The following is a 13,905-nucleotide window of genomic DNA, read 5'->3' on the forward strand; positions in this document are numbered from 1 at the left end:
CACCTGGACTGAACCAGAGGGGAAAAAAGGGCTGTTCATTCAGCACTCAGAAGGAACTAGCTTCGAAACTCTGATGGCTTGTTTTTTTAATTTTTTTTATTTTTTAAAGCATTAGTAAATGTTCAGCACCTTGCTGTTCCATTTCATAAGCTTAAAAACAATTTTATTATACTCAGTATCTGTGGCCCTGCTTTAAAAATGTCATTTTTAAAATAATAATTTAGCTTTGTTTCTTAGGACAAAAATGCAGTTTGCATTCATTAGTTTTTTTAATATGTTGCAGTGACTCAGTGGCAATAAAGTGAAGGTAAATCAAAGCATGAATTCATGATCGAGAAGCGCCGATGTACTTCCGATATGGCATGTATTTTTTATGCCCCAGTTAGGTTGCTTTCTATTATATTGCCTCCAGTGAGGCAGATTTAATTATCTCTAATTCAGGTAATGGTTGTGTTTTATTTCCCCTCATCTTAATTAAAGACTACAGTGAAAAAAAAGTAATTGAGCTGAAACACTGCAGTTTCAAAGGCAGGCAATGAAGAATGAAGCAGTAATTCATAAGCATGTTGTCAAAGTGGCATAAATCTGGGGTTTTCTCTATATTTGGTTTCTCAATCACAGTAATTTAAATGAAGGGCTTCTCTAATGCACCATTTTTGACATCTGGTAAATACCAGAATGCACACATTTGAAGAGAGAAAATGCTACTGGTAGAGTAATTCAAAATGATATAAGCAAAACTAGTTACTTACTGGGCAGCATATATGTAGATAATTCAATTCTACCAGAGAAGTAAACTTGAATTTCAGAAGATGACTAATGTGTGGCAGTTACTGATCCCAGTAGCTAAACTAAAAAGTGCCACGCATTTTTAAAATGTAAGAAAAAGTCTTGCCAGACCAACTTAAACACAAGGTTTTCTACATGGGTGGCTGAGAAGAGTAATAATTGTTGATAGCTAACTTGTGCATGGGTATTTTTAGAAGGTACTGCAGTGTACAATATGTTCAGTTTAAATGAAATGGAGAAATGGGGGTATTCTAACTTTAAAGTGCCAGCAAGCTCTGTGCCTACACTGCTTATATTAATCATAAGACTTCCTTTTCTGCCCACATTGCAAGAAAAGGCAATGTATGTGCTTTGGTACATCACAAGCCTGCTAATGAAAATATAGGAAACCCAGCGACCCACATGAAGGTGGCTTTGACAATGCGGTGCAATGCGGAATGCTGTACTCGCTTCGCAAGGATTTTCGATCACCCACGCTGAATTTGAATCTTCGAATCTTTCAAGGTTTTTTTAAAAATGGTTTCCAGCCGGATACCTTACTGCGTGGAAACTGAGGCAGAAAAACGGGGACCGTCACTGTACGAGGGAGTGAGTTTGAAAAAACAATCTAGACCAAAAAAAAAATCAGTCCTGCAGGGAAGTGCACAATGAAAAAAAAACATGGCCCCCGACGGCTCAGTTTCAGCCTCTTGCTAATTTTGCACCAAATCCCTTTTTTTTATCTATGAGGAAACTGAAATGAATACCCATCTGTCACAACTGTATGGTGCAACTTCAGAACACATGAAAATATAAAAGGCAAGCTGTCACAATTCAGTCACTAATTGGGTATGAGTCATGGAATCTGCCGTTTCACTTTCCACAAGGGGTACCACCAAGCCTCTAATGCATAATACATGATGCATGACCCCCCCTCCCTCCCCTCCTGTCTCCACTAACCCCCCCCCCCCCCCCCACCAGCACTGCCAAGGAAGATCTGCAGAAATGAATATTCCTGCAGACTGGATAAGACTGGACTGAAACAGAGGCACAGTTACAGTATATCTGCAGTGTTAAAGTGGCAACCTCCCAATTATAGTTTGAGTGATACAAGGTAGATTGGTTGAAAAGATCCAACAGATTCTTGTTTAGAGGGTTGTTTTCTAAAGGAAAGATGCAAACTTTTCCGAAAACAATCTAAAAAAACCTCATCGTAATTGGAAATCAAACAGAAAAGAAAAGAAGGAGGTGGAGTTATAATCTATCCAATTCCTACGTACTGTAACTGATTTTTACTCCCTACCAAGACGCTCTATTCACTAAGATAAATGGTGATGAGCAGTAAAACACCACATGCAGAAATCCATCAGAGAAGGCTGTAAATACCATTGGTGCCAATCAACTGCGGTATAACACAGCATGCTACGTGCCCAGCCACTTAAGTAGGGGAAAGATTGATTTCCTGTGAGCGACCATTGCTCCATTGCCTTTTGTATTAATAAAAAACGAATGGTGGGTTTCATGACCCCACAGCATCTATTCTCCCTATTCACAATGTCAATAAGCTCATTTTAACAAGCTAAGGGAATTAAGAACTCATTTACATCTTTATTTTTTATCAGGGCATGGATTTTTTTGGTATCTTCATCTTGGGACAGTTTATTTGACTTGAGCAAAATACTTTTATTTTATTTTATTGACATCTATTTTTTTGACAAATGTGTAACATAAGAAAAGCAAAAGGCATGTCATCTCCTACTGAATAAAAATAAACTTCGATATGGCACATCATAATATATGCCTATTTCTTGTGGCATGTATATCAACCCATGTTAAAATAATCTAGAAATGATACTTGGAATTAATGTCAGAAATTCTTGAAACATGGTTTTATTCAAATCTTTACCATTTGACTGTGTTTTCATATGTGCATTTCTTGGTGTACTTGTGTTTCTAAAGGTCGTACAGTACATGTTTAGGCACCTATACAGTTGCAAAAGAAAGTAAAACCCCACAGCTTAGTTACCTAGGAAGGTGTTGGAAATGAATTCAGACACCTGGTTGCCTGACCGGCTCATCTCTGACAGGTGGGTGAGCTCCCGATTCAACATTCTCTTGAACTGTAGACACAGAAAAGGGCAGTCATGTTAGTCGTGTTATTCATGTACAGTTTTTGACTGGATTTTACCCAAAACAGCTAAGCTCATTTCCAGCGGTTTCCTCTAGAAACATGCCCAATGACATTTTTTGGTAATTATTATGGAGACATAAACCTACAAACTGTTTTATAAGTAAAAGTCTAGCATTTTGGAGAGTGGGTAATTGTGCAGTACCAATTAGAGCCAATTTATAATGCATGTAATACCACTTGAATTCTTTAACATTCCAAAGCGACATTAAAAATTACAGTAATTACTTAAAAAAAAACATTTTAGCTTATTTAAATGTTATTTCTCCCTTTTCAATGAAATACTGCACATTTTACAAAAACAAACATTTGTTTATTTCGTTTCATCTTTGTAAAGACTGCAATAGAGGGATTTATTTCTGACAAAGAAACATTAATGACATGTTAAAAAAATCAACTGTAAAGTAATTGCACAGTTTAAACCAAGCTTTAAAAAAATTAAAAACATAGGTTTATAGCCTGCAACACATAAAACTGCAGCCACCCTCAAGATGGGGTTTTTGCCGTGCAGATACAGTAGACGGCATGAAGCATCATTATGGCTCCTCAGAGCCTGTAGTCCTTACTGTACAGTATGTCACAGACCTACAGTAACCAAACTATTACACAAAATAATTTAATTTGAAAAAAAAATCTCATGTACACACCTTGATGTAACCCCAAGATACAGACAGCAAATAGTTCGCCTCAGGCATTTTGGAACCCGTTTTAGCAAAGCAAGCAGCCCTCCTTTTACAAAATTACAAGACGCAGTTAAAGGAATCCCACAATCAAATCCCCATACTCCTGCTGCTTAATGGCACAAAAATCTCCTAAATCCCAAAATAGGTCCATTATCCAGTATTACAGACAGCCAACTTGCGCACTCCATTTTGCAGTACAGTATGTGTTCAATCAGTGGCAGGGCAAGATAATAAAATCAGGAATCGGACGAAGAAGCCAGAATCCATCCAAGTGTATAGAGTTTGCTAGCTTGGAGCAGAAGCAGCAGCAGCAAACACTGATGAATTATGAAAAGCCTTAGATGCTTCGTTGGCTGAAGGGGGTTCCTTCTTCAGATTAGTCTCGCTCAGATGCACTGTACTGCAAAGAAATTCTCATCCTCTAGTCTGCAAGCCCCAGCAACAGAATCCAGACATCATTTTCTAAAAGCACACATGATTTGACAGAAAATGGAGGAAGCCCCCTACTTATTTATGCAAAAACATTCAGGAGGTCCCCTGTTTTTCAGCCTGAACACTGCAGTACTCTATTTGAATGTAATACTTCATTTTTTAAATGGAAAGCATTGCAATGTTTTATTTTTTGCCCTTAACTCTAAGGGATGCCTGGCTCATGAATTTACATGACACAATGTTTTTTTAATACTGTATTTCAAGTGTATTTCAAGAAATGGTTGTTTCTGCTGTCTCACCCCTCTATAATTCTAATTCCTAAAAAAGTATGACATTATTTCTCATAACCACTAGTTTCTGATAAATTAATAATTTTGTCTGAAATAAAAGTGAAATTGATATCAATAATAATCACAATAATATGATTTGAAGTTAGAACCTCAATTATTTGAGGTTAGAAATTATCTTTATTATTTTGCCAGACCTCTGTATAGTGAATTATAGACTAGAATCGACTGTACTGTTTGGTCTCTCAGCAGATGTACTGAATGAAAAAAATTCCCCTTAACAGATGAATAAAGGTGAATGTAATTATGTGTTCCATTTAGTGCAAACTGACATTCATAATAATTATATAATTCGATTCCGTGTCTATTCATCAACTGGATTCTTTAATATAATCACAGTCAGTGGATTTAAAACACACTGAGTCTGGTGTTTCAGCAGACCATGCTATTTTCTCTTGTACTGTAGATAGCAGGGAATAATTGGTTTTCTCACCATTTTCAATGACATCACCTCAACTGTATACACTGCTAGAAACCCAAGTCTAGAACCAGAGTACCAATCAAATGAACATTTAAACGCCATGGCAACAGCATCATGTGACCTCCCAGTGCTGTTTCTGTGAGGTTTCCCTTCAAAACAGATCACTGAAGAGCCTGGGATAAAGTCACATGCTATACATGCTCCCATTAAGCCTCTGACTAAGAGGGGCTTTTCTAGAAATCATTACATGCACAATATGCCAATATCCAAGTCTTTCCCAAAAGAAGCTATGTGTCCAAATAAATCAATAATAGTATATATTCTTAATAGATTTAGGGTTTGTATCACCCTACAAGAAATTAGAAAACCATCAGAAACCTGTGTTGCTATGGAACATTTTATAAGAATACATTTTTGGTTACACTTTAATACATTTACAGTATTATCTGTCAAACCTAGTAGAAAGTGTGATTTGCACCCCTAAAATACATGTACTGTACAATTTTTAAAAATGACAAGAACAGTAAAATTAAGATTATAAAATCAAAGTTTTTTAACCATATTTTGAAGGTAAAGATCAGTCACAGACCAGCAGATTTAGATGAAGAAACTTTGCAACTCTCAAAATGCATGCCTAGAACTAAAAAAATCAAAGCTTTCTTTGCAAAGTTTCACTATTATCATTTTAAAGCAGAAAGACCTCTTCATATAACAAAAGTATAAAAATTACTACTGTGTAAGAAGTGCATGATAAATGAGAGACAAATGATGTCAAGTCAATGTGCATTGAGAATTCCTCCATCTGATTAAATCCTCTGAAATAAACTGCATACCTGCATTCCAGGCATTTTGTATGTTTTTATTGTTGTCACCTTGAAAGACAAAAACCTGGTCAAAGTGACTGTAATTATCTTTTAAGAAGATTTCAGTGCTGAATTTAGCCATCTCTATCTTACATATTTTTTAATTGTATTTTTTTTTATTCTTATGCTGCAGGTGTTCAGTACAACTGAAGTAACTGAATTTTGTTCACCAGTTGACTGCTTTTGACAAAAGTGTTATTTTGCAAAATGTTTTCTTTTGTAAAGCCTGAATTGCAGCCTGTGACACCATCGACAATTCCTAGCGAAATGTTTTGCCATTTGTCTGCAGTGCCTTAAGGGAGAATCCACAGTGTGCTCTTTTGTATGGACCACTGAGCAATGCTGTGTGAATATCCCATTAATGGATGCTAGGCTAATACACTCTGACAGCTGAGGCTACAGCAAATACGCTTAAGTTTACAAATGACTGATGAGTGAATTTCATTCTTCAAATGGTTCACTTCTTAAGGACAGTCAAATATCAAACCTAGACTAAATATCAAATTAATTAAATTACATATTTTAATTTATACCCCCACCCTAAAAAACTAGGTTATGGTGGGGGTATTTTTTGGAAAATGAATTGTGATATAATTATCACTTCAAGCATGTATTACGACACAAAAGCAGTTAGCAGCAGCTTACTCTACATTGCAGCATGTCGTTCTTTCTTTTCTTACAGAAAAAAAACAAATCTGTTTTTTTATTAATATTTAATTTGCATTTTTTTTAAAAATGATTAAAAGTGTTCTAGAGTGTGTGGAGCTATCAATAGGAAAGTTAACACTATTGAGCTGATGCAAGGGGTTTCCAGACAACATGACCTTCTCTGAAGCCTTGGGGTTAATAGGGAAGGAGGGGGGTTTCTCAGAGGATTTCCTGAGTTTTTTTACATCGACTGGTGTACAGTATAGCGCTGGGAAGGGAATGGGTCACCTCTAACTGCATGGAAATTTAACTGCACAAAATATGTATATACTGTACACATACAGCCTTCATAATACAATACTGATGTGAATGCTCTCATCAAAGCAGTGTTTACCAATATAAGATAAGATAAGATCATTTTATTAGCCCTATACAATTTCTTGCATTAGGAATTCATCTTTTTGCATACCCCAGCTTGCTCTCCATGAGACACAGATACACAGTCAGGGAGAGAAGCTTGGGGTCAGAGCGCAGGGTTAGTCATTGTACAGCACCCCGGAGCAGTTGGAGTTAAGGGCCTTGCTCAGGGGCCCATCAGAGCACGATTCCTCTGCCGGCTGCGGGATTTGAACTGGCAACCTTCCAGCCACAGGTGCAGATCCACTGGTCTCCCCACAATATTGTCTTATGTTATATGCTGAAGTGGGTGGTGAAGCCTTGAAGCCATATTTTAAGTCATAGGCCATATTTTAGGTTAACAAAACATTGACACATCAAATATTTCTCTGTCCTTGAAAATAACACCTCTGTATGTTATTCTGCTGTATGTATTGTTTAACATGTGCTACCCATTCAGTCATTTTTCATTTAGCCACCAGTGGGAGCTACAGTATGTTCTTAACCTGCAAATTTCTAATTTCAAACAAACTGAACTCAAGCGAAAGAAGAAAATGTGAACAGAAAAAAAATCAAACCAGGGCCTTTATGTTTTGTAAGTGTAAAGTTAAAAATGAGGTAAAGGCTTAATTTAAAATAATTTCATTTCCTCTGCTTTTTCCCACTCTTCCCAAAGTGTGAAGTGTATGCCATTCTGGGTTTTCCCTTTAAAGTAAGTGTTTTATGTATAGAAATGCGTAAGGTTACTTCTACTACAACTATGACAAATGAGAACATGTGAAGAGTACTTATTTCAAAAGAAATTTTAATTCTCAAAAAAATGAAGCAAAATCAACACATAAGTTATTGTGCTGAAAGATACAGGCAAACAAGGGGAAAGTCAGAAATTTAACAAAATGATGCATTCACTTCCCCAGAGTGAGTCATCTTGGTTTCGCAGTTTGAAGCAAACAAGTACGTAGGTATGCCATCACCATATGTAGCAATGGGGAATTTGGAATATGAAAGATTTGGCAGATTTTCAAATACACAACCACATTTCCTGTTAAAAGCACTGTGCACATTCCTCTATAATAATAGCAATAAATTCTGGATCTGTGAAACGGAACACAAAAAAAACTGAATCATCAATTTTTGTTTGCTTTACTGAAGATTGAACAAATAAGGTTTTAATTTCTTGACAAAAGTCCTAAAACCACTTTCAGAAATACCCCAAGGAGACTTAAAACTTAAATCCTACGGCAACCCAGAACATCTAATTTTTATTAACAATCTGTCCTCTATGGTCCAGCTTGTTTGCATGTTCATTTTCTATACATTTCATGTTTCAATTTACAATACGTAATTGTAGCAAAGTTATACACGTTTATGAAATGTCACTTGCTGTTTTTCTAAACTGCTTATTCTATAATCAAACTATCTACAGTATTTCACAACATATTATGACATTAAAAACAAAGCTGTTAAGTTTTTCAACTGCCCTGCATGTGTCAGGCAAGATTCATCTTCAAACTTTTTATCTTACAAAATATTTTCATGGGGTATGAAACAAGAATAAGAGTAGTTTGGAAATAACACCAAGCACAGACTTTCCTTAAGTTTTATGTGTAAGGAAGACAAGACAAAACTGCAGTGTAATAATATTTTAGTCATATACAGTAAATATGCTAACTTGTTTAAAATTGAACTCTTTTGCCATACCCTGACTGCAACAATGACAATTAAGCACAATTCACAGTTGCTTAAACAGTCACAGACTAAAAGCTGTAGCAGCGTAATGTTGGTTAACGAGTCTAAACATTCACCTAGTTCTGTAAGATAGGAGCTATTGTTCAGCGCATTGCACATGGTGCCATACACATACACACTTAAACATTGGAGAAAAGCTAAATAAAACATGAAAACAACTACAAACTATTCAGTTGCATAACTAGTGTTGCAACATTTCTGCAAATATATTAACCCATGCATAGCTTACAAGACTAAACTAACAAACTTATATTAGCACTCAATAAATCTAAAATGCTGGCTAGTTTCTTACAAAAGTAATTGGACTGCAGAAATGCTCCTTACCGTACTATATAGTGCTGCAGTTAACGTGGTTATAAGTAAACTGAGGGTTAGGAACTACAGTATTCAGTCAAGAATATCAAACTAAAACAACAGTTTATCACAGTAAATAAAAAACACTGTTAAATTAATTAAGTAAATTGAAAAATATCAAACTAATTCAGTATACTTTATGAATTATCTCAATTTATCAAGAATTATATCTAAATTTTACTCAAATAGTCTGGTAAGAGGCAAGGAGTGTAAAAAAAAGCTAAAAATGTTCACATAAAAACTCACCTGCTTCCACCAGTTAACTACCCATAACTTTTTTTCATTCTTCTGAAAGCAACAGAGTCCCATTTTTATGAGTGAAATGTTCCAAGTTCACTTCAGTATCTTCGTAAAGCTGAAGAGCTCTGGTGCTGTGGTTCAGCAATGATTTGTACAAACTGACGGAAATTAGGAAATGTGATAGCACTAATGACTCACATGCACTTACTCTGTACACTTCAACTATGCAGAGCTACTACTCAGGCGTCAGATGTCACTCGCCTTGTGTTAGAGCCAACCCTTTAACTGAGGCCTGTGACCTGATTGCTATTTACTGGCAATATCCAACCCGCTTAAACTGCCCCAGGTGAACACCTTTTCGTGTTCAACAAAGGTGAAATCCCATATTGCAAAACCGTGATTTGCACCCCTAGGCAGATTCAACAAACTCACAATATCTAAACAAAGTTTCATGTTTTTCAATATTAATTTAGATCAACCCTGATTAAGATTTTATTAGTAAAACTCAGACATTCACTGTATTTACAGTGTACTTCTGACCTTCTGTAATTTTAACACACAGGAGAACATTAATAACATTGACACATTATTTTATCATTGTTATAAAATAACTTTTTAATAATTTTATCCTTTCAATTTTATGTTGTGATTTTATTATCAAAAAGTTTGCCTGTAATATGAAGTGTAAATAGTATGCGTAATACGATTACTATACACCACAGACAGTTTTCAAGAAGTTCTCATGTTATTGCAAGTTTAAAGGGTGTGTTTTGGACAAATTTCAGAAAAATCTAGATTTGTACTGTTGAAAGCGGATAAGAAGAGAGTAGGGGGGTGGAAAATCAGTAGTTTCTCCTCAGCTCAAATAATTCCTAACAACTCCATAGCTTCGAGCTGTTTCCCAGTCTCCTATATTCTTCTACATGTATTAACAAGGTCAGAACAGAAACACGACATTTTTTCAAGCACACTCCATAATTTCCACAATACATTACTAATTTTGCATGAGCGCTTCTACCCACACTTAATTGTAGTTTTTAATTATGTAGTCTTCCTAACTTCACACTTTAGGCTCTTCAAAATTTCAACATATGCAATATTGGTTTTTTTTTTACTTTTTTTTTACGAACACAGAGAAGTTTTCAAGGTGGGGATAGGTGGGGACTAGGTAATTACTATATATTTATCGACACAAGCTGTTATAACAACTAGTACCGAACCAAGTATGCTAATACACCACTTTTCCAGCAATTGAGAAAACCCATGATTTTAAGCCAAATGATATGTGATCAATGAGAAACATACATGCAAATACTTCTGACTGATACCATCTCACAATTCCATTTAATTTAATTAAAATGAAGAAATACTCCTTAATATTCACGTTTTTAGGATGTTATAATGTAATATTAAAAGCTAATCTTTTAATGCAAACAAAACGTTTTTTTAAGCAAATAAAACTTTGTCATTTAAAGTTTTTGAGATCTTTCAAGAAGCGCCAGCAAACTGAAAACCCTGGATTGCTAAAGCATCCTTGAATACAGTAGAACATCTGTATTAGCAATCTATTCCTCTGTTGTCCAGCTGTAGGACAGCTTGAGCGTGTGTGTTCATGAATTTTGTTCTTTTGTTGTTCCGAATGACGTTAGTAACGTTCTAAAAAATCAAGCTGTGAGGCTTGCCCCTTCTTCTGCCATTGTAGTCTGGCTAAGCAGGGATCAGGATGGAGACAGGAAATTTGAGTCACACTTTTAACAGCTGTGGCTTGCCTTCTCCCTGTCTGGAAATGGACTTTTTCAGCAGTAGTTTTGCCAAGCCAGGAACCCAGACGAAGTACGGAACAGGAAAATCACTAACTATTTGCACAGTCGCCACACTCCAGATCCTGCTGCGGCTGTTTGCCCCTGTTTTTCCTGAGAATTTATTGAGTCCTGACCATGCTCTGAACAAAACACATCCTGTTATCCAAAGAGGCTGTACACTTTTACGGATGAAAATGTTATCATTGGGGAAGAAACTGCAATAAATAGAACAACCTTATGGACTTTTCAAAGCTTTTATCTTACAAAGACTATTTTGTTAAGAAAAATTCTAGAGGCAATAAGATTACATATGCTTTAAACAAAACTTTAAATATTGTGCATCTTGAACTTGGATTATTTGTATGATACTTGACGTGTGCATATAATGCAACATTACTTTAAAATTCAGAGTATAATGCTCTGTTGAATGCAATGAAAGCTATAATTAATACGTCTTCATTTTGTTCATCTAAAAAAATGTTAGGATGTCAACAAACAAAATTGTTTCCTGCTATTTAAAAGCACAGGCACAGCACAACATTTATAAATATAAGATATTTCTGTGTCCTGGGATGAAGCATGTAATTAGTAGGACAAAGTGTGGAATGTGAATAACTTGTTGTGGCACAAAATAAAATAGAACAAAATGTTTTATCAGTCTTTTTCTTTGGTGTATAAGTAAAGAAAAACAAACAAACCCCTTTAACGAATATAAAGGAATATTTGTGATTTCTATGTATAATAGTTTTGATCATGTTTTATCTTTTATCCTAACAATACTTCAGGAAAGCCAGAAGAATTAAGGACTTTATTTACATGCATCCAATAAATACATTATTATTCTAAAAACATACAGTACAGTTCTGAAAAATGTTCTCTCATCATTGTAAGCCTACTCCTTTTCTTCCTTTCACATCATCACTGACAGCATTCACTTAGATGGATGCCTTTTCTAGAGATATTTCCTTTAGATAAAAACATTGCAGCACTACACACAATAGCTACAATAACTATATAAAGACAAAGTTTATTATGCAAATGCAATATAATGAACCATTATATGCTTTGCTTAATATTTGAACAGCCACTGTAAATTAGTGTTTTTTTTTGTTTTTTAATCAAAAACAAATACCAGTATCTCATCAGTATATCAGTATAAGTGCAGGATTTTCAGAATTCCTACCTTATTAGAGGCCATCTCGCTGACAGATCGGTAAGTTTGTATGGTTTCAAGCTGATCTAAGCACCAGTCCAACTCTTCCATCGTTTCCATCGCCAGTTTTTGATAAGAGTCTTCTGCAAATAAACACATGGACATGTAATCAGGCTTCAGCTTCTCCATAGTGTCCAAAGCAGTGTCACTGGAACGTCTGAGCCCCACACTGTTGAAGTTTGAACAGTGCTCCTTCATCATGAGTATAAGGTATCACTTTCTTTCACTCTGGTGGAGTATCAACTTGAAGTCTTTTTTTTTCCAACTCAGTAAGCCTGCCTCCTGGCTTTTGTCAGCTTTGATGTCAATACGACCCTAACTGAGGAAGTAGGTAGGAGGACCTTGCTCTCTCAGCTTCATTTACATACTGTAAAAGTGTGGTTCTTAGACGTAGCACAAACAGCTTCCCTCTGGGTAAGACACCTTTCTTATCAACTCTGTACATGCTGTCTATTTCGTACCATGCTGCACTGCCTCAGACAAGCTCAGTCATATAATAGCACAGCCATTTAAAAGCTGCAAAAGGAGCATTCAGTAGGAAGAAAAAGCAAAAGGGGACCAATCAGTATCTTAAGACAGGCCATCCTTCTGTGTTCAGGAGGTACAGGGCAAAACGTTTTGTAACACCACTGCTGGAAATTGTTGGTCCAGACAAGTTCACAAGAGAGGCAATGGTTCACACTTGTGTGCTGAATGAAATCCCCTCTCTGATCAAGCTACAATCAAAGGAGAGCTTGTGTTTGCCATCCGACATTAGAGGAGATTTTATTGGCCAGAGAGAGTCAGGCTCTTGCCTGTTTGCCAACCAAATCAAATCCTCCCCTCCAGACTCAGTCAAAGTGTTTTAAAATCATAGGAAACAAAGATTTGGGTTGGGTTGAAACATAAAAGAAAATTTTACTTAAGTATGCAAATGAAAAGAAAGCCATAAAAAGATCACAGATAGAGCTCTTTTGTTGTTTTAGTGGGTGCCTGGCTTATGTGGTGGAATACAAACACAAATGAAGGATAAATGAAAAACAATAGTGTTAAAATAAATCCAAGGCTTGAAACCAACAGATTTTGTACTTTCTTTAAATATGTAGAAAACCTCAGAAAGATCCCATTGTGTTTCTAAAATATAATGCTAGAAACTAGACATAATAGTGATTGACAACTAACCTACTTTTAGACCTCACAGACTATACAGTGAATAAAGTTTAACCTCCCTCAAATAAAACAGTAATTTAGCTGCAATTCCACAGATGCTTGTAGATTGCGTAAGGTAATGGTTTCATTTACGTTATTATAGTTTAATAAAATATAGTTTGTACCATTACTGCATGTAGTTTACATCATATGTGCTCTTTTTTTCTTAAAACACAAAATGCTTCTGAATGCTAAACCACACACACGTAAGAAGGGGTTTTCCAGAGCTCACCACACATGGGAGGCAGTGATGTGGTCACTGGCTCTTCTAATGAAGAGGGCCGAACTTGGAAATTGAGATACAGATCTTTTACCACTAAGCATGATGTTGTTTTTGGTCAGGTGCTGCTACAGAGAGGATAAAGAGGGTACTTCAATGTATCGTAAAAAAACAAGCAAGACACTCTGAAGACAATAGGTAAACCTCTACTGCAGTGCCTACACTTTAGGTTAAGCATGATTTTCAGTATGCTTATCTCAACCTCAAATGCGGACAGATTAATACCATAAAATCTAGCCTCACACATTAATTCTGTTTCTTTGCTTCCCTGAAAGTGACAGCTTTTTCTTCTCAGAAAAAATGGGCTCACTAAATCCTATTAGGTGTGCCCAT

At 35.9% G+C, this 13,905-nt stretch overlaps 1 protein-coding gene across 1 annotated transcript in view; it reads right to left on the minus strand.

Annotated features, from left to right (window-relative positions):
- Positions 1 to 13,905, minus strand: part of pde4ba (phosphodiesterase 4B, cAMP-specific a) — a 124,081-nt gene that overhangs the window by 7,366 nt on the left and 102,810 nt on the right. Inside the window, exons 8-9 of the mRNA XM_088927217.1 lie at positions 12,075 to 12,187; positions 2,795 to 2,888 (exon numbers count right to left, since the gene is read on the minus strand). Coding sequence (XP_088783343.1) covers positions 2,795 to 2,888; positions 12,075 to 12,187 — 207 coding nt within the window. The remainder of the gene's footprint in view (positions 1 to 2,794; positions 2,889 to 12,074; positions 12,188 to 13,905) is intronic.

The sequence above is a fragment of the Atractosteus spatula genome, chromosome 11 (genome assembly GCF_055471065.1).
Source record: "Atractosteus spatula isolate fAtrSpa1 chromosome 11, fAtrSpa1.hap1, whole genome shotgun sequence".
Classification (NCBI taxonomy): domain Eukaryota; kingdom Metazoa; phylum Chordata; class Actinopteri; order Semionotiformes; family Lepisosteidae; genus Atractosteus; species Atractosteus spatula.